General features: G+C 38.6%; 1 protein-coding gene across 6 annotated transcripts in view; it reads left to right on the top strand.

Annotated features, from left to right (window-relative positions):
• The first annotated feature begins 12124 nt into the window (after positions 1-12124).
• Positions 12125-19050, top strand: part of LOC115293663 (olfactory receptor 2W3) — a 101596-nt gene continuing 94670 nt past the window's right edge. For 4 of the 6 annotated variants that reach the window (XR_003909556.1, XR_003909555.1, XM_029941334.1 and 1 more), the window contains exon 1: positions 12125-13054. Coding sequence is in view for 4 of the 6 variants with exons in the window: in XM_029941334.1 (XP_029797194.1) it covers positions 12125-13054 (930 nt within the window). In the remaining 2 variants the exon portion in view is untranslated. Of the gene's footprint in view, positions 13055-16168; positions 16288-19050 lie in introns of those variants that run through there. The other 2 variants (XM_029941336.1, XM_029941338.1) reach the window with 2 other exon arrangements.

A 19050-nucleotide genomic window follows, 5' to 3' on the forward strand; every position in this document is an offset into this window, starting at 1 on the left:
AATTCTGTTCCTGAGAATTTTATGCCTAGCAAAGTTTCCTGGAGGGGACTGTGGAAGTTGCAAACATGCTGTGCCCCAAAATGTGCCCATTTAGATCAGCACTTTAATCCTTATTGCTATGGACAGTTTTCCACCACGACAAAACACAAAATATGAAATATTTGCATCTGGAGGAGCATTGTAGAGCCGAATAATTTTAGAAATGTAGCAATCTCCTCAGTATTTCCAGGTGGTGCTAAAATTTTTATTGATGAGGCTTTTTTCAAGAGAATAGACTTGGTGTTTAAACAAAGATTTCTATACATTTATTATAATTTCTCATTCCTTTTCATATCCTTTCATTTCAAATCTTCCATATAATGAGAATAAGAAATGTCAATTTTTTTTTTAGAAATGGCAGTTCTTAAATTGTTGGAGAGCAGTCCCATACAGCATCAGATCTATAATTCTGTTTCTCCCCTCCTTATTTCCGTTCTCCTCTTTCATTGTTTCTTTGTGTGTCTGCATGTCTCTAACTTTCTCTTTCTTGCTCTTGAATTTTTTTTTTTGTTTTGTTTTGTTTTCTACCTCTTCATGTTTAGCCTTCCATTCCCTTCCAAACTAACAAATTCAGGACCATTTCTATTCGTATTCAATTTTCCTATGACTATATTCATTTACTATCTAAATCCTCTTTGTACTGAGACTAATTTCTGAGGGTTCTGGAATCCATTCCTTCATTCTAATCTAACTCATTACCACACCATACCTCACTGTGACTGACATGTTTTGAGTAGAAATTTCCCTTTATCTTTGGAGACATGTTTTGGATTAGAGTTTTGTCAGAATTTTCCTACAACTAGTTCTTTGACTTAGCCATTTACTACTTGTAAGACCTCAAACAACCCCTTTCTCTTTAGGTCTCAGCACTTAATATGACTCCTATATGTGGGAAAATGCTTTGGATCTTAGAATGCTATGGCAAATATTTAAGACCATGATTGATATAAATGGTTTTAATTAAACTTTTCACTTAAATACAATATCAAGATGATGATGATCTGAAATATAAAACATCTGACTTATCTTTAAAATATACTCTATACTTTCCTAACAAAAGTCTTCAGTCATTGAAGGCTAACTTTGCTGTTATCTTTCTCTGTATCTGTGTCTAATAAAAAATTGCCAGTCAAATGCTGAAATTCAAATGTTTAAGTGTCAAACAATTACGAATCAGTGGCAAATGTAGTTAACAATATTTTCATAATAACTTTCCAACATTTTAATTCTCCACTTTAACTCTGCCTTGAATTTTAATGTATTTTTCTCTTCCAGAGAGATCTCTTTGACTAAAATCTTTCACTTACTTTCTAATAACATTCTTGACATAGTTATCTTTCTGCAATATTTCAACATGTTTCTTCCCAGACTTTTTTACATTTGGAGGACTATCATGAGGTGTAATAATTTTAGAAATGGAACAACTTCATAAGCTCTATTTCCAGATGACTCTACATATTTTATTGATGAATCCTTGTATTAAACAAAGATTTATGTCCATTCAGGTTTGATATATTTATGTTTGTTTATAAGCAAACAATTCCTCTCTCCATCTCTCCTTCCCAAATGGGGGTAATAATGTATTGTTACATCTTTCTTGGTGATCTTTATAGACCATGCTTGCCCTAGGCCTCTTCCACACATGGTTTGAGTAGAGAAGAGGCTCATGCCTTGGGTTTCAGCTCATGCTTCCCCATCATCAGGGATTAAATGGGAACTGGTGACTTAATGTAACACCTGAGTGTTCATGTTACTGTAAGACCAGGGATCCATGACAGGAGTCAGTGCAGAGAACAGACACTCATAGCAGTGGAGATCCTTCCCCATAGGTTTCAGGAAGAACATAGTCACTGCTCTTAGATCACACGTCCCTGGGGGGGTCCACCCATCCACTTAAGATTAACGGGTAGAAGGACAAGACCACATAGTCTCAGGCCTTCCACCCTCTTCAGGGTGTGAATAGTGACTAGCCCGTACGAGAAAACAAACATCCTGGTTTCCATGGCTTCCCTCTGCTAGAGTCCAGCTCTAGCAGGTTCAGGGGTCCCTGAAGGATGGACTGTGTCGGTGAAAGGGGAGTGAGAGAGCCTCAAGTTTCTTTCTGATCACCAGGCAGGCATCTCTGCTCTGTCTTATTCTCTAGCTTTATTTATAGTGAAAGGCACAAGGAGCAGAAGGAGCAGTGTGTGTTTAGTAAATGATTTCTCATAGATAATTTTTTCAGCAAAGTTTCCAGAACACGGATTCTGCAGAAGTTACAATTCTAATCTTAGTAGTAATGATTGTCATAAAAAACTTCGCTACAGGCAGCCATGCTATTATATGAAAAGGGCAGGTATTTCTTAAGAGTACATTTTTTCCATAAGATGCATAAGACTGAGATATAGAAAACCTCAGGGATAGCCCTAAGAAAGTGACCTTTAACCATGAAGAAAATAGCATTGTTTAGTAAAGGTCAGTTTTTTTTTAATTTTTAAAAAAATGTTTTATTTATTTTTGAGACAGAGAGAAAGAGAGCATGAGAGCGGAGGGGCAGAGAGAAAGAGAGGGAGACACAGAATCGTAAGCAGGTTCCAGGCTCTGAGCTAGCTGTCAGCACAGAGCCCAGCGTGGGGCTCTAACCCACAAATGTGAGATCATTACCTGAGCCAAAGTCGGATGCTTAACCAACTGAGCCACCCAGGCACCCCAAAGGTCAGTTATTTTATGAGTGAAAGTCATTAGGCTGTTTATAGCTCTGAAAGAAGTTACCTAGAACAAACAGGATTCCCAGGAGACATAGTGTCTGCTCTTACAGTCCCAAAGACAAATGATAAATTTTTGACATTTATTGCAGTGGTGACTTTTGCAAAGACATCCAGGCCTAGAAAGTAGTGAGTTATCAGTTAATTGTTCAGCTAGGAGGAAAATTATATGTTGCTTGCCTTGGTTGCTTTAGGGTGTATCTAGTTTACTCATCTTTCCCTGACCAGGTGCAATCATGCCTCAGGGACAGAGTAGGGGAACAGGCTGCTCCTGACACTGATCAGCAAAGCACTCCAAGGTTTGGTGCCCAAGAAAGGAGATAGTTATGATGGGGTAGATACTGGTTGCTGCCCAATGGCAAGAGACCTTCCAAACTTGCCTTAAGCTCACTAGGAGTGTGCTCACCCAGTGAGTTCAAGATGGCTCCCAACATCCCTCTAATCCTGTTATCTTACTTTGCATCTTACTATTATTTATGTCAATCATTAAACCAACTTAAATCTTCCTTCATTCCTTGTTTCCCAAGCTTTGCAAAGTTTTGTGCATCTTCTATTATGACCCATTCTCTTTTCCTCCCAATTCCTAAAGGTTTCTTCTGTTCTCTCTGGAATTCTAGTTCATTAACAGTAACTTTTTAAAATACTTTTAAAGATTTTTCTTATTCCCTGAATATCCTCTTACTTTCTTCTTTGTCCTTTCTCCCAAAATGCACAGGCATGTGAGGGTGTGCATTTGTGCGTTCATGTGTGCGGGCAAACACACACACACACACACACACACACACAGGCTTCTCCATCTTCTCAAGCCAAGTATCTGGTTGACTTCTCTCTTGATTTCTTTGGCCCTCATCCAATCCACCAGCAAACCCTTGGCTCTACATTCAGAATATATACAAAGCTCAGCCAGCCCTAACCACTCTGCTCCTATAACTAGTCTGAACTTCCATCCTCTTCCACGGGGCTACTACGTTTTTCCTAACAGTGATCTTGGCTGTCCTCTAGCCCCTTGCACACCCATTATCAATGCAGCAGCTGGATGATCCTTCAGTTCCCAAGGGAGTACTGCCAACACAATGGCTTTCCATTCATCTTAGATCATCTTTACAGCAACTGATCAAACCATGGCCTATTGGAAAACCAGCTCCTTACCTGACTCTGATTCCATCTCCACATGCTACTGTTTTCATCCTACTCCCTCTACCCTGACAACTAGGCTGGGTTTACATCAGACAAGGCACTTTCCACCATGGGGTCTTTCTCCCAACTGAGCCCTTTGCCTGTGGTTCCCTTTTCCCACATGTTTCCTTTACTCATCACACTTTATCATTAAGTCTGCTCAAATCCATCTTCTCATCCAACTAAACAATCTGGACCACCTCAGAGTACACCCAGAGCCCACTCTCTCAGTCCCCCTAACCAAGCCCAATGGAGGCTCTTTAAATTTTTTTTTAATTTTTGTTTAGTTTTGAAGGAGAGAAAGACAGAGCATGAGCAGAGGAAGAGCAGAAAGAGAGAGACAGAGAGACAGAGTCTGAAGCAGACTCCGGGGCTCTGAGCTTTCAACACAGAGCCAGACGTGAGGCTCCAACTCACAAGCTGTGAGATCTTGACCTAAGTTGAAGTCGGACACTTAACTGACCAAACCACCTGGGCACCCTGGAGGCTCTTTTGTCCAATATTGTGCTTAATAATTTCTAAATGTATTCTATTATATTGTTATCTATTGGGTTTATTTTTGTTTGTTTGTTTTGCCTTTTCTTTGTAGAATGTAAGCACTTTGAAGGGAGCAATCTCTGTCTATTGGTAATATTTCTGACATATCTCAAGCACCTCAGATACTGGTTTGTACATGGTTATCACTCAATGCATATTTGTTAATAAATAAATGATTGACTTTCAAGGGGAAGAATTAAATCATAGATGTAAAAGTGTTTTGTTAAATGTAATGTATTATGCTAATATTACTATTATTTTATTATGATTACTATTATTTATAACTATACAACCATTGTCCAATAAAGTTTAATGTCAAGTGCTAAATGAGTAAAATCAATTTTTAGATATATAGAAAGTTTGAATAGAAGGATCAATTTGTAAAGGTAATGGATTCTAGGAACATGATGACTTGCTGTCCCCAGGTATGGTCCTACTGAGCCTCCTGTAGCTTTGACTCTCTATGTAACATGACACAACGCTTTTGAATTATGCATTGCCTAAGATACACTCCATATGCCACCTCTTCTAACCCACTAAGGAGGTAGGGAGGATTATGGAAAATTATATGAACTAAAACCGTTTTTAACATTGAGTATTTCATACTTTATGAGACTCTTTTGATCTGAGCTTTAAAGAAGAAACCCCTCCAACAGCTAAAGGGTGTCTTGGGTCTTGTCTCCTCCCCACCATGCATCTCCCTGTTATTATACATTGGACTTTTTGTCTGGCCCTGATTACTATAAAGAATTACTGGAATCATAAACAATGATTTAAAGTCAGCTACCAACCTTAGATTCTAGTGTTTTTCTGAAGACATAGCTTTTCAGAGTTATCCTTATAGTTTAGCAGAAAAACTAAACTATAAAGATAATCTATTATTGGATGTTGGATAATCTATTCAAATAACTAATTTGGTCATTTCCCTACCCCACCTCCTCAATCAGGTGACTGGTCTATCAAGTAAATTCACCAAATAAGGTAATGACTCTAACAGGCTAAGAAGGTTCTGAATGAAGAAAACAGGGAGGAGACTGGTATATGGGGATGGTTGGAAGCAGGAAGTGAAATAGCTGCATTAGGAGTGAGAAAGAGCTTAGCAAATTTATAGTGGTAATTTCAACTCTTATTGTCCCAAAGGGCACAGAAATTGGGAACACTGGGATTTATTAAACCTGTCTGCTCTTCAAGCCTGAACCCTTCCATGCAGATTTTCTGTGCTTCTACTGGGTCCCTCTATGGATTTGTTCAACAGGGAAGAGGAAACAATGGTGGTGGTCTGAATACTATGGACACATTCTACAAACCTTCAAGTTATATAGATTTATTTATATGGAGTATCCTATTTGCTCCCTGATTCTGTAACCATATGTACTCAAAAGTACCCAAATAATCCTTCTGATGAATCCCCTAGCTAGCTGACTCAAATACATCTGCTTTTTCTCTGATTTACTTGGTTGATTGCAGGGACTCATTTTCTATTTATCTATTTACTTTATCATAATTTAAAAACATCCAACCTTATGATGTCATGTTTGCTTCGACAAGAGCATTAAACACATGGTCATGTATACACAATCTAATAAAATTAGAGGCTCATGATAATTCTTCAATCTTCCTCTAGTTTTATTTTTCCCTGAAACTATATAAGGTATATGTTGATATATGCTGACATCTTCCTTTCAGATCTAAAACTAAACAAATAAATGAATGGAAAAAAATAGTTCACCCTGTTAGGTCTTCAAATTAATCATAAAATCTCTATTAACTAATGCACTTATGACATTTCTCACACTGTAACTCAATGGTTCTTTGACACCATACATAAAGTTTTTAGTAAACAAACAAACAAGGTCAAAATTCTTTTGGTAACAGGGGAGAAAATGACCCATCAGGATCTATGTTTATAAAACAACAATGAATTGAGACTTTAGTTTTACTTACATGAAGTAATAAGTCTTTTTTATAACTAGGGACAAATTATTGTGGTTCTCATTTTTTGTCTGGATCTTATGGGAGATTGAACAATTCAATGTCATAGATGCCTAATGCACACCTCAGTGTATGTACTAATGACCCCTGTGGGCTCAGAACTTTTCCCAGAGCTTGAGGCTGTTGATGAATCAAGACCACCATTATATCCCTCTGCAGTCTTTCCTCAGGAGAGCTGCATCATACTGTCATTGCCCTCCACACAAATATTGTTGTCCATTGCATTTAAAGAGGTATGCGCCAAGCCAGGGAGAGGTGCCTTCTATTCCTCCCACATCTGGAATTGTATCTGGCTAGAGCACACATGTGAACTCAGTAGTCAGGGAGAAGACATTGCAAAATTCCATGGAGGTCCTCCACTTAGATCTGTATCTTCAGACTTCAGAGTTTTAGTGATACCTCGTGCACACAAATAAAGATGGTGAGTAGATCCCTGAATTTAGGCTCTCAACTCATAAATCCATAGTTCTCTTTTGGTTTGTTAAAAGAAATAGCTGTATGAAATGAAATAAAGGAACACAAATTAAAAAAATGAGGAGTATCCTCCTTGCTCTTAGAAAGTTTATGGATTATGACAGATACACCAAGATAAAAGCTACACATAAACACATACATCTCAACTCATGTTATTTAATTGCAATAGAGCAATAAATCTGCCAATGCAAAATCATTTTAAAGGATAACAGGTAAAGGTGCTAAAGAGACAAAATATGAAGAAACACAATATATATAAATCCTTTTGTTTTTAATGTTAGAATTGTGTTAAGGAAGACAGATTTCTCAGGCACACATGAGAAAATGAGATACGAGATGTGAGTTTCATTTTGGAAAAATAGCAACAAAAAAGCATTGAAAAGTGTGTTCTCAGCTTTCTGGAAGGAATTGGGGAAAACACCATCCCTTGATTGGGAACATCGATCCCTGCACCATTCCCTCCTCAAAACATGAATCCCATTCCCTATTATTTGTCATTGTAGCCACATTTTTTTGTGGTTTTAAAACTCTTTAATCTTTAGGGGTGCCCGAAGGGCTCAGTCTGTCCAGATTCAGACCTTGGCTCAGGTCATGATCTTGTGGCCTGTGACTTTGAGCCCCACGTTGAGCTCTGTGCTTACCGCTCAGAGCCTGGGCCTGCTTTGGGTTTCTGTGTCTCCCTCCCTCTGCCCCTCCCTGCTTCACATTCTGTCTCTCAAAAGAGAATAAACATTAAAAAAAATTTAAACTATTTAATCTTTAAAAATACTTTGTAAATAAACTAAAATCGTTGACCATAGGACCATCTGCCTTTAAAGAACTGAAGAAAACATGCATTTCTTTGACTTGTGTTTTCAGCGTGGGCATTTCTGCAGTAGAATGGTGTGTTTGGGCACAGTGGTGTTTCCGGTGTTTGACCAGCATCTACAGGGAGAACAGTATTTGACCTTCTGGTACACGCACACTGCCAAGTGCGCAAGTTAGAGGGTTGTTTAGTCCCCTTTGTGCAGGTGAATTGCTCTTTTATTTCCAATTCCACACAAAATTATGTCTGAAAGGTGGAGTCCTTCGTGTGTGGGGAGATGTGAGGTCTCCAGTTCAGGGTTTCATATGGCCTTTCAGTTTCCCTGGTTTGGAGCAATGAGGAGGCAATGCTTCGCTAGGGTAAGGCAAACCTGAAATGCCACGTTAAGCAATAATTATTTATTCTTTTGAGCTGTGTCCATGTATAAAAGATAAAATGACTGATATTGCCCAATCTCTCTCCTTGCCAGGAAAATAGTGACAAAGTCACAAAACATACACTAAAATTTGCTATGTGCAGGAACAGGTGCACAACTAGGTTAAATATGAAGATAATCACAGTGACTGGAGAAGGCAGTTAGAAAGAGTAAGCTGTGCACTGGGAGGTGGGGAGGTTGTTCATGCTGAACCAGTATGCTGAAAACGATCTCTACACAGAGAAATGAAAACTGATTCTATTCCTTTCAGTTTGAATTTAAGGTAAGATAATATTGTCCCTTCCCCAGAACTGTTCAGAAAATGACTGTATTCCATATTCCCCATGAGAGGCCTGCTTCTTCCACAGAGAGGTGTGTGCTAGCAGCCGGCCTCATGGACCCTCCCTGTCAGAGCCCCAGGGGCAGGACAAGGGACTCCTGTCTCATTTTAAAGACAAGTGAAGACGGCCATCTGAGTGGCTCAGTCTGTTAAGTGTCTGACTTCAGCTCAGGTGATGATCTCACAGTTTGTTACTTTGAGCCCTGCATTGGATTCTGTGGTATCAGCACAGAGCCCACTTCAGATATTCTGCCCCTCTCTTTCTCTGCCCCTTCCCCACTCTCTCTGTCTCTCTGTTTCTCTCTCTCAATATAAATAAACTTTAAAAAGTATTAAAAACCAAAAAGAGGCAGCATCCTGGTTAAGAGCTAGTGTGATGTGACATAATATTAACTCTGAGTTTCAATTGTCTCGACTCTTCCTGTGAAGTCATTCCTACATACACATAGAAGTTGTGAAAACAGGGGTGCTTGTGGGGGCTCAGTAGGTTAAGTGGCCAAATCCTGATTTTAACTCAAGTCGTGATCTCTTGGTTGGTGAGATGAAGACCTTTGTTGGGCTCCAGAAGACAGTAAGAAGCCTGCTTGGGATTCTCTGTCTCTGCCCTGCCCTTTCTGTCTGCTTGTCTCTCTCTGCCCTTCCCCCAAGCTCTCTGTCTCTCTCTCTCTGAAAATAAATAAATAAACTTAAGAACCAAGTTGTGAAAACAATTCAAGAGATTGGAACTCAGGTTATCTGAGAGAAAAACCCATGCTCTTTCTCTGCCTGTGGCTTATTTTCAGCTCCTCTTTCTACTCTCCTCTCATTTCACAGAATACATAATTTTAGGACCCTGAAATTGTGCAGCAGTTATAAAACACTGACACCATTATGGTGATTGGAAAGTTGTTTCAGTCTTATTTTCTTTCCTTGTTTCTCCCGTTTTTCCTACATTATGCCTTTTTTAGTTTGTTAATAAAAATAGATATTTCTTAAGGAGGGTAGGACAATGATCTCTGTAAAGGAGGAATGGCAAAGTTAAATAGACATATTAACAGATTCAGGAAAAATCATTCCTAGGGGAATTTCCTAAAAGTTATATTACACTAAATACATGCATGGGCATTATCCTTTCTAATTTCATAATTCATAATTACTTATAATTATTTACTAAAGAAGGGGTCAGGTAGAAATAAAAGCCTTGTTTGAAATTCATTACACTCTATAGAAGTAGGTCTTCTCAAGAATTCAGTGCATACTTCCAGATATTGTTTCTATTTTAATATAAGTTTATACATAGAAAAGTATATAATACATAGAGTTTGTGACCAAAAATGGTATCAAGCTACATATAATCTGATTATACATTATATTTCATTTTTCACTTGTTTGAAATTAATATAGCTTTTGGGAAAAAAATGCAGGTGAAGTCATGTACCTATACTTATTTTACTTGGTAGTTGTTTCTAGTCCATAAAATTGTCATTTTTAATTATTTTAATTCTTTAAACATATATTTTCTATTATGCATTTTAGTCAATGTTATTATAAAGATTCTTAATTTTTATTTACACAATGTAGGCTAATAAATATAAAATAGATTCCTAGATTCACAATTAATGAGTCAGAAAAGAACATGTAATTTTAAATTTTATAATGGACAGGTGTTCCCTTTGTTAAAATGACATACACAGTGTCAAGATATATGTGTACTTTTAATTAATGATCTTTATAAAGATTATTCCAAAGATATTATTCCAACTTAATTCTTATCAAAGGTTAATGAGTTTATTTTTTCACACTTTCCCAGCTCTGTATCACTTCTTTAAATACTCACCTATCTATAAGTAAATAAATTTATATTTATATTTTATACTCTTAGTCATTAGTGAGAATATTTTTAATTTTTTTAATCTGTTTTGGTAAATAATTTTTTTCTATGAACTTCTTCAAGTCATTGCCTATTTTTTATCACATGCTTTCTCTCCAATTTCTTTAAAAAATACTAAACAAAGTAGCTTTTCAACTGTCATGTTGAATTGCCCTAGTGTTGTCATTATTCCTTAGGCTTTGTATTAGTATTTTCTGTGGTAGAATTCCTTATAGATTTTAAAAATATATAATCAAGTTTATTTGTATTTTGGTTCATATTTTTTGACAGTCACAACTTGTTTAGTGAGATCCAAAATAACCAGGAAAGAAAAATAGAGAGAAATAACTATGATTCTTTCCAATATAGTAGTTGTATCTTTTTAATATCTAAATATTCAATAAGTTTTTATGAAAAGAGTGAATGAGGGATCCATGATCATCCTACCCCAAATTCCTTGTTACTGATCATGTTTTAATTAATGTATTTCCATAGTATGTCTGGATGTACATTGATAGTTTCTTCTCACTAGACTTTCTTCTTCTTCTTCTTCTTCTTCTTCTTCTTCTGCTTCTGCTTCTGCTTCTGCTTCTGCTTCTGCTTCAGAATTACCTTGGCTTGTCTAATGGGCTTATTTTCCCATTCTCTATTCTTATGATATATAACCTTTATGTAACATGCATATAAAACTTTCATATTTGCCATATTTCTTTCATATTAAATATTTCAAAACTTACTTGTAAAATAAATAAGATAGTTTATTTATTACCATTTTAGATGAGAAACTATAAAACAATAAAGGAACTTTCCAAGATCTCATAAGTGTCTCTTGTTGGCTACAGATTATAACAAGAGATATTGGAGGTATAGCCCAAGATATTTTAAATCTATTCCTCTATATTGATCTGCAAGAGTTGTGGTTTATGTCCTCAAACATGCTTTTCTTCAAATGTGATTCATTTTGGAATTGCAATTTGATAAATGTTTCTACATACATGTGTGATTATCACATTGAAGTTTTATTATTTGTTGCATTATATCATGATTTTTCCATTCAAACACTATATAATTACTTTGGAAGAAAAAATACTCTATTTTTTTAATACCATACACAACTGAGAGACGGGGGGGGGAGAGACAGAGAGAGAGAAAAGAGAGAGAGAGAGAGAGAGAGAGAGAGAGAGAGAGAGAGAGGAAGAAAGGAGGGAGAGAATAATTTTATGTGGATGTTGCTTCAGTAATATTCTATTGTCTCATACATTATATATTTACTCAGGTGTTTTAAAATTTCCTCCAGAACAGTGATGAAATAAATGTGATTTGCCCTTTGGGTAGAGAGTAGATTATATATTCTGCATATAATGGATCTATTGTAAATACTATTAATTGGTTATTCTGGGGCTCCATTTGGAACTTTTGAGGTTTGAGCAGGAACTTAGGAAAATTTTCCTGTCAATGGAATTAGACTCAGTTCCAGTAATAAAAGATGAAGATCCTTAGTTCCATTTCCTCAGTTCAAAATCAGCTCTGCTCCTTTCTAGAAAATGATGATTTACTTAACACACATCTAGGTAAGTTTCCTCATCTGTAAGTCAGGAATAAAAAGAATGCCAACTGCAAATCACAGTTGTTGGGGGTTAAATGTGTAAATAAATGTAAAAAAGCATAGAAGAATGTTTGGCTCATTATAAGTGTTCCTTTGTAAGTGATATTACTATTATTAGTATCAATATTTCTCTCAGGTATAACAGAGATGGACGGGACCAATGACAGCACCCAGGGAAATTTCATCCTTTTGGGGTTTTCTGACCGTCCCCAACTGGAGAGGATCCTCTTTGTGGTCATCTTGGTTGCATATCTCCTGACTCTTGTGGGCAACACCACCATCATCCTGGTGTCCAGGCTGGACCCCCACCTCCACACTCCTATGTACTTCTTCCTCACCCACCTGTCCTTCCTGGACCTCAGCTTCACCACCAGCTCCATCCCTCAGCTGCTCTATAACCTGAATGGACGTGACAAGACCATCAGCTACACAGGCTGTGCCATCCAGCTCTTCCTATTTCTGGGTCTGGGGGGTGTGGAGTGCTTGCTCCTGGCTGTCATGGCGTACGACCGGTTTGTTGCAGTCTGCAAGCCCCTGCACTACCTGGTGATCATGAATCCACGTCTCTGCTTGGGCTTAGTGTTGGTGGCCTGGGGCTGTGGCATGGCTAACTCCTTGGCCATGTCCCCAGTCACCCTGCAGTTACCCCGCTGTGGACGCCGCAGTGTGGACCACTTCCTGTGTGAGATGCCTGCCCTGATCCGGATGGCCTGTGTCAATACAGCTGTCATTGAGGGCACTGTCTTTGTCTTGGCAGTGGGCATTGTGCTGTCACCTCTGGTGTTCATCCTGGTCTCCTATGGCTACATTGTAAGAGCTGTGTTACACATTCAGTCAGCATCAGGGAGACAAAAGGCCTTTAATACCTGTGGCTCCCATCTCACAGTGGTCTCCCTGTTCTACGGGAACATCATCTACATGTACATGCAACCTGGAAACAGCTCTTCCCAGGACCAGGGCAAATTCCTCACCCTCTTCTACAACATTGTCACACCGCTCCTGAACCCCTTGATTTATACCCTCCGAAACAAAGAGGTGAAGGGGGCGCTGAGGAGGATGCTGCTGGGTAACAGAGAGGTAGGAAAGGGTTAAGAGAGAATGAAAGACCAGAATATCCATTTGGCTTTCAACTCCGCTAGAGGCCAAAGATAGAATCTGGAACTGTTGGAGCAGACCAGACAATAGTCTTAACGTTTCTTTCCAACTTACATAACTTTTCCTAGACTTCTATAACTTTCAGTTCCAATACTATATTTTAATGCATAAACTGTATAAACATAGCATTCAAAACCCCCCAAATAATCTATCAAACAAACAGGTCTGGAGAACAAAGGATGATAAAGTGTTATAAGGATGAGTGTTTGCCAGAGTCCAGTTCCAGCAGGTCCAGGGCCCTGAAGGATGGACGGTGTCAGTGAAAGGGAGTGAGAGAGCCTGGGCTTCTTTCTGCTCAACAGTCAGGCATCTCTACCCTGACCAGAGAGTCAGCTTTATTTATGGAAAAAATGTATGGGGCACAAAACAGAAGTGGCAATTGCCTTAGACAATGATTTCTGATGACAAATTCTTTGGTGTGTAAAAACTTCCCAGAACATAGATTGGTAGAAGACTCATGGATAATCTTTATCAGTAGTGATGGGGAAGGAAGGGATCTTTAGCATTCAAATATAAGGCAATGTTTTTAGCATAGCAAAGGCAAGAGTGAGTTCTTTTGTGAGCAGGGGTCCATAACCTGTTTTCTCCAGGGGAAGAAAAACAGGTTTTCTCAAGAAATGTAACATTTGCTCCTATAATCACAAAAGAAGAAACTCCTATAAGTTTTTTCATAAGGCACAATTCACATATTTTTAGCATAAGAAGGCAAGTCACTCCTGATATCAGTCAGTCAGGCACCTTGGGGGTTGGCGCTGAAGCAGAAATTGAGTGGGTGTTAAGTGGATGTAGATGCTGGTCACCGTCTGATGGTGAGAGACCTTGCAAAGCTGCCTTACTTCAGAAATGTCTCCCGGCAAGTTTCACAACTTGTACCAATAAGGCCAAATAGGAAACTAATTTTCATAATCAGCATTTTCCCTTTTTTGTTGTTTGTTCGTCAACAAATTTCCGGATTTTTTAATCAGATTGATCACAGATTGATCACTTCTTTTAGCTGACACTCATCAAATATGGTAATTTAACACATTTTTTCCAAATTCTCATCTGAAGCCAAAGTCTTTCATCAAGTCATATTTTTTCCTACCCATTGTCCCCCAAGTCTAGATAAGCCAAGAAATTAACCTGTATAAACCACATGGGGTGATTTAAATCTCAATGCATTATTATTTCTCAGGCATATTTTTATTTCATTGGTGAGAAAACCTGATATTTATTAAGTTCCTGCTATGAGTCAGGTGCTCTTAATTCATCTAATCATCTCTGCATTCGTCAGAGATCAGCATAATTATCATTATCTGTATTTTACCTATGTGGTACCCAAACCATCAGGTTAAGTCACTTGCTCAAGTTGAAATGAACCAGAGATTTACTCCAAGTTTTGTCTGATCCCCAATTCCTGCTGTTTCTAATGCCAAATGAATGTTGAGAGAGCAAAAATCTTTAAGCATTTAAGTTGTTAAAAAACCCTGTAGGTCTAAGGAGCATGACTTACAGAGTGTAGGGGAGAAAAAAGTTTCCTGGACTCTTTTCATGTTTGTATCTTGGTCTGAAAATTAAACTGACAAAGATAGATTAATTAGAGAACAGCAGAAAAATTTGTTTGATGTAAGATTTACATGACACGGAAGCCTTCATAAGGAGGTGAAAACCCTGAAGAATGGTTGTCATGCTAGATTTGATAAAGAGTTGACAATGATGGAGAAATACGATAGGAAAAGTGGAGATATGAATAAAATTTAATAAACAGGGGGAATTTTAGCCAAGCCTGTATACTCAGATTCATCTCAGGGTCCCTTCATCTTGAAAATAGGAACATGGAGGGCTCCCACATGAGAATCTTCTGACTTGCTTCAGGGAGAAGATCAGAAAGTCCTTCCCCCAAAACAATTTTACAAATTCCTTTACCTCTAAATATTCAGTACACCAAAGTGCCATATTTTGAGATAGAGTGTACTGAACCCTATCAAGGGCTTCTTCCATTTAATGTGCAAATGAATTATCTGCACTCTTACTAACATGCAGATTCTGATTCAGGTAGTCCTAGGAGGGGCTTGAGAGTCTACATTTCTGCAAACCATCCAGGGGATTCCCTTCTTCAGAGCTGGTTTTCAGACCTCACTTTATGGACATAGCATATAGATAACCCTCAGTTGTTTTTGCAAACATTTGGAGTGTGGACACATTCTTGAATAAGCTGAGATGGTATTCATAGATTAAGGGGAGATAAGATGGGGAGGGAATGAGTCAAAGAGCCTGGCTGAGGGGTATCCTAACCTCCATTCTCAGTAACTGTGCTTCCTATTCTTTCCTATTTCACAATGACCTCATATTCCCACCCTCACTTTCTGACATCCTTTATTCCCTCACCTCATCTCATTTCAAATGGTACCAGGTCTAGTGAGGTCATTTAATTGTAGAAAATCCAGGGCCTCTTGAAAGGAGGCCACGTTTCAAGGGGATCCCTATCTGGATATTCAAAACTACTGTTTTAAAGAAGTGTTAGTATCAATGGCTTGATGAGAGTTACCTGTGTGAAAGTTAGGGTTTCCTCCCAATGCCTCTGTGATACAGAGTCTGAGGAGGTAACTTAATGAAGAATCGAGAAGTGACCCCAGACACAGAGAGAGAGATCAGAGGAGGGGCAGAGAGACAGAGAAAGATACAGAATCTGAAGCAGGCTCCAGGCTCCGAGCTATCAGCACAGAGCCCAACTTGGGGGTCAAACCCACAAACCACAAGATCATGACCTGAGCCGAAGTCAGACACTTAAATAACTGAGTTACTCAGGCTTCTTTCCCATATTTTGTTTTTAAGCTTATTTTTTTTTTATTATTTAGTTTAAGAGAGACATAGAGAGCAAGCAGGGGAGGGGTAGAGACAGAGGCAGGCTACCCACTGTCAGCACAGAGTCTGATATGTGGTCTGAACTCATGAAGTGTGAGATGATGACCTGAGCAGAAGTCAAAACTCAGACATTTAATAAACTGAGCCACCCAGGCATCCCTGCCAACCCATCTTCTTGAAAATAACTTTCAGGATGCCCTGAGTGGACCTGAGGAGAAGCCACATGGTCTCTGAAGTTGCCAGTGTTTCTATCTCTGGAAAAGTGTGCCAGAGAGAATAAAAAGTGTTTGCATAACTCTAACAAATAAAAGTAGTCCTGTGCACTGTGGTGAGTAATTTTTGTTGTTTCATCTATTAAGAACAAAAGCTAGTTGAATACATTTTAAGGATCTTATTGGTTTTATTCAGTGATTCATAAAGTGAACAGCATTCAATCTAATAGATAGAAGGCACTCCAGAGAGCTGTACAAAGTAAAAGACTTTATAGGCAAAAAGGAACTGGAACAGGGAAATCACACTGGGAAATACTGAGCTGATTATTGCATAATTGCTTTCCTTCAAGGAGATGGTAGAGGTTTCTCAGGCAGACCATCTAAAAAATGATGACCAGGCAATTTCTGGTTGGCTGGGGAAAGGTTCCATCTCTGAAAATGCCAATGAATTCTTGTTATTTAACAGCTTTTGGGCAGTGATGGTGGGATCCAAAGGAAAATTCATACAGCATTTCCATTTGGATACAATGACAAAGATAGGCATGGTGCCTGTGAACCCTTTTGGGTTATTTGTCTTTCTCACCATTTCTGACAGCTGTAGGTAACTACATTCCTCTTAGTTTTGAGCTCTGTTCTTTTTGCATCAATCTCCCAAATTAATTGGCTTTTAAGTCAGTTCTCCATTTATTTGAAGTCACTAGTTCCAGATTAGGACCTCCTGGGAGTTTAGACCACAATTCCCCATTTGGTTAGAAACCCCAGCCTTTGCTTCTGTCTCTTTCCCACCTTGGGAATTGCTGGCTGCAGTTCCTCATTTGTTTGGACTCAGTCAGCACTCACCATTTGTTAAGTTCCGCTTGTTCAATCTGTTCCCCAGTCCCAAATTCTGAGAACTGTTGGCTGTGCACACGGGAACTTCTCTTGGTTAAGATGTGTAACATTATTTGGTTACTGTGATAAATAAGCACACTGACTCAAAGGAGAGACACAGAGACTCAGAGCACAGTGAAGCAAGGTTTTAACCAACATTCTTGTACGAGAGGATATCTTATGGACAGGCACACTAAGGGCAGTTATGGCCGGCAAGTTATCTCCTAACATGCAAGTCCAACCCCTGATTCCTCATTGGCTGAGAATTTAAAGAGGTTACAGCCTTTCCCAGATGGAAGCCTCTGCACTGCTTCAGTAACCATCAGGTTGTGGGCCTCCAAATATAGCTGGACAAAAATGTGGTTTGCACCCCATTTGTAACCAGATATGACTGGACAGAAATGTGGGTTACACTCCATTTGCAGCTAAGGGTCTTACCAAACTGCTGCTAGCCCTCAGGGAAATTATAAGAGCCACAATGAGGAAAATTTCCATTAGATAAAATTAGTTAAGTGCAATTGAAAGTAAGGGTGCCTCCAAAATGCTTAAAAATTTCAAAATAACTTTATTACAAAAAAAAGAATTATTACAAAAAACTATTTTTTAAAAAGTAAAAGTGCAAGAAGTACTCAATACAAAAGATTGTAAAACTGATGTAATTCCTACTGCCACTTTATTTGAATACTCATTTTTAATAATCCTCTAGAGCAGTGGCCTTTCCATTCTGAAGAGACTTCCAGTCTGTCTTGACAGACAGAAGTCTCTCAAGTTAATGACCTTACAGATAGCCCCATGTCTACCTTTGGAGGGAGGCTCCTGAGAGCCCCTTTCAAATTTGATGAGACGCTGAAGGATTTTCTGATGAACTGCTACATCATTCCCTAATGAGCTGAGGAAAACAAAATAAAAAATAATAATAATGTTTATTTTTGAGAGAGACAGAACATGAGCAGATGAAGTGCAGAGAGAGAGAGAGAGAGAGAGAGAGAGAGAGAGAGACCTAGAATCTGAAGCTCTAAGCTCTGAGCTATCAGCACAGAGCCCAGTGCGGGGCTGGAACACACAACCTGTGAGATCATGACTTGAGCCGAAGTCAGACACTTAACCAGGCACCTTGAGGAACTAAATTTAAAATTAATAAAAATTAATAAAAGCCCAAATTCTGGTAAGTATTGAAGTTATAATCCTCCTCTGAAATGCTACTCGGAGCCTATACATGAAATTCTTGACAAACTGAAAAAAAATATATAAGTATTCTTATAAATCAGATCTCCCTGTAGATTTTGGATACTAGCCCTTTATCTGATATGTCATTTGCTACTATCTTTTCCCATTCCATCAGTCGCCTATTAGTTTTCTTGATTGTTTCCTTTGCAATGCAGAAGCTTTTGATCTTGATGAAGTCCCAATAGTTCATTTTTGCTTTCATTTCCCTTGCCTTTGGGGATGTGTCGAGTAGGAAATTGCTGCAAGTGAGGTCAAGGAGGTTGTTTCCTACTTTCTCCTCGAGGGTTTTGATGGTTTCCTGTCTCACATTCAGGTCCTTCAGCCATTTTGAGTTGATTTTTGTGTATGGGTTAAGAAAGTGGTCTAGTTTCATTCTTTTGCATGTTGCTGTCCAGTTCTCCCAGCACCACTTGCTAAAGAGGCTGTCTTTTTTTCCATCAGATACTCTTTCCTGCTTTGTTAAAAATTAATTGGCCTTATATTTGTGGGCCCAGTTCTGGGTTCTCTGTTCTATTGCATTGGTCTATGGGTCTGTTTTTGTGCTAATACAATGCTGTCTTGATGATGACAGCTTTGTAGTAGAGAAATACAAATCAAAACCACACTGAGATACCACCTCATGCCAGTCAGAGTGGCTAAAATGAACACATCAAGATACTATAGATGCTAGCAAGGATGTGAAGAAACGGGCACCCTCCTACACTGTTGGTGGGAATGTAAACTGGTGCAGCCACTCTGGAAAACAGTATGGAGGTTCCTCAAAAA

The sequence above is a fragment of the Suricata suricatta genome, chromosome 6, assembly GCF_006229205.1.
Source record: "Suricata suricatta isolate VVHF042 chromosome 6, meerkat_22Aug2017_6uvM2_HiC, whole genome shotgun sequence".
Taxonomy (NCBI): Eukaryota; Metazoa; Chordata; class Mammalia; order Carnivora; family Herpestidae; genus Suricata; species Suricata suricatta.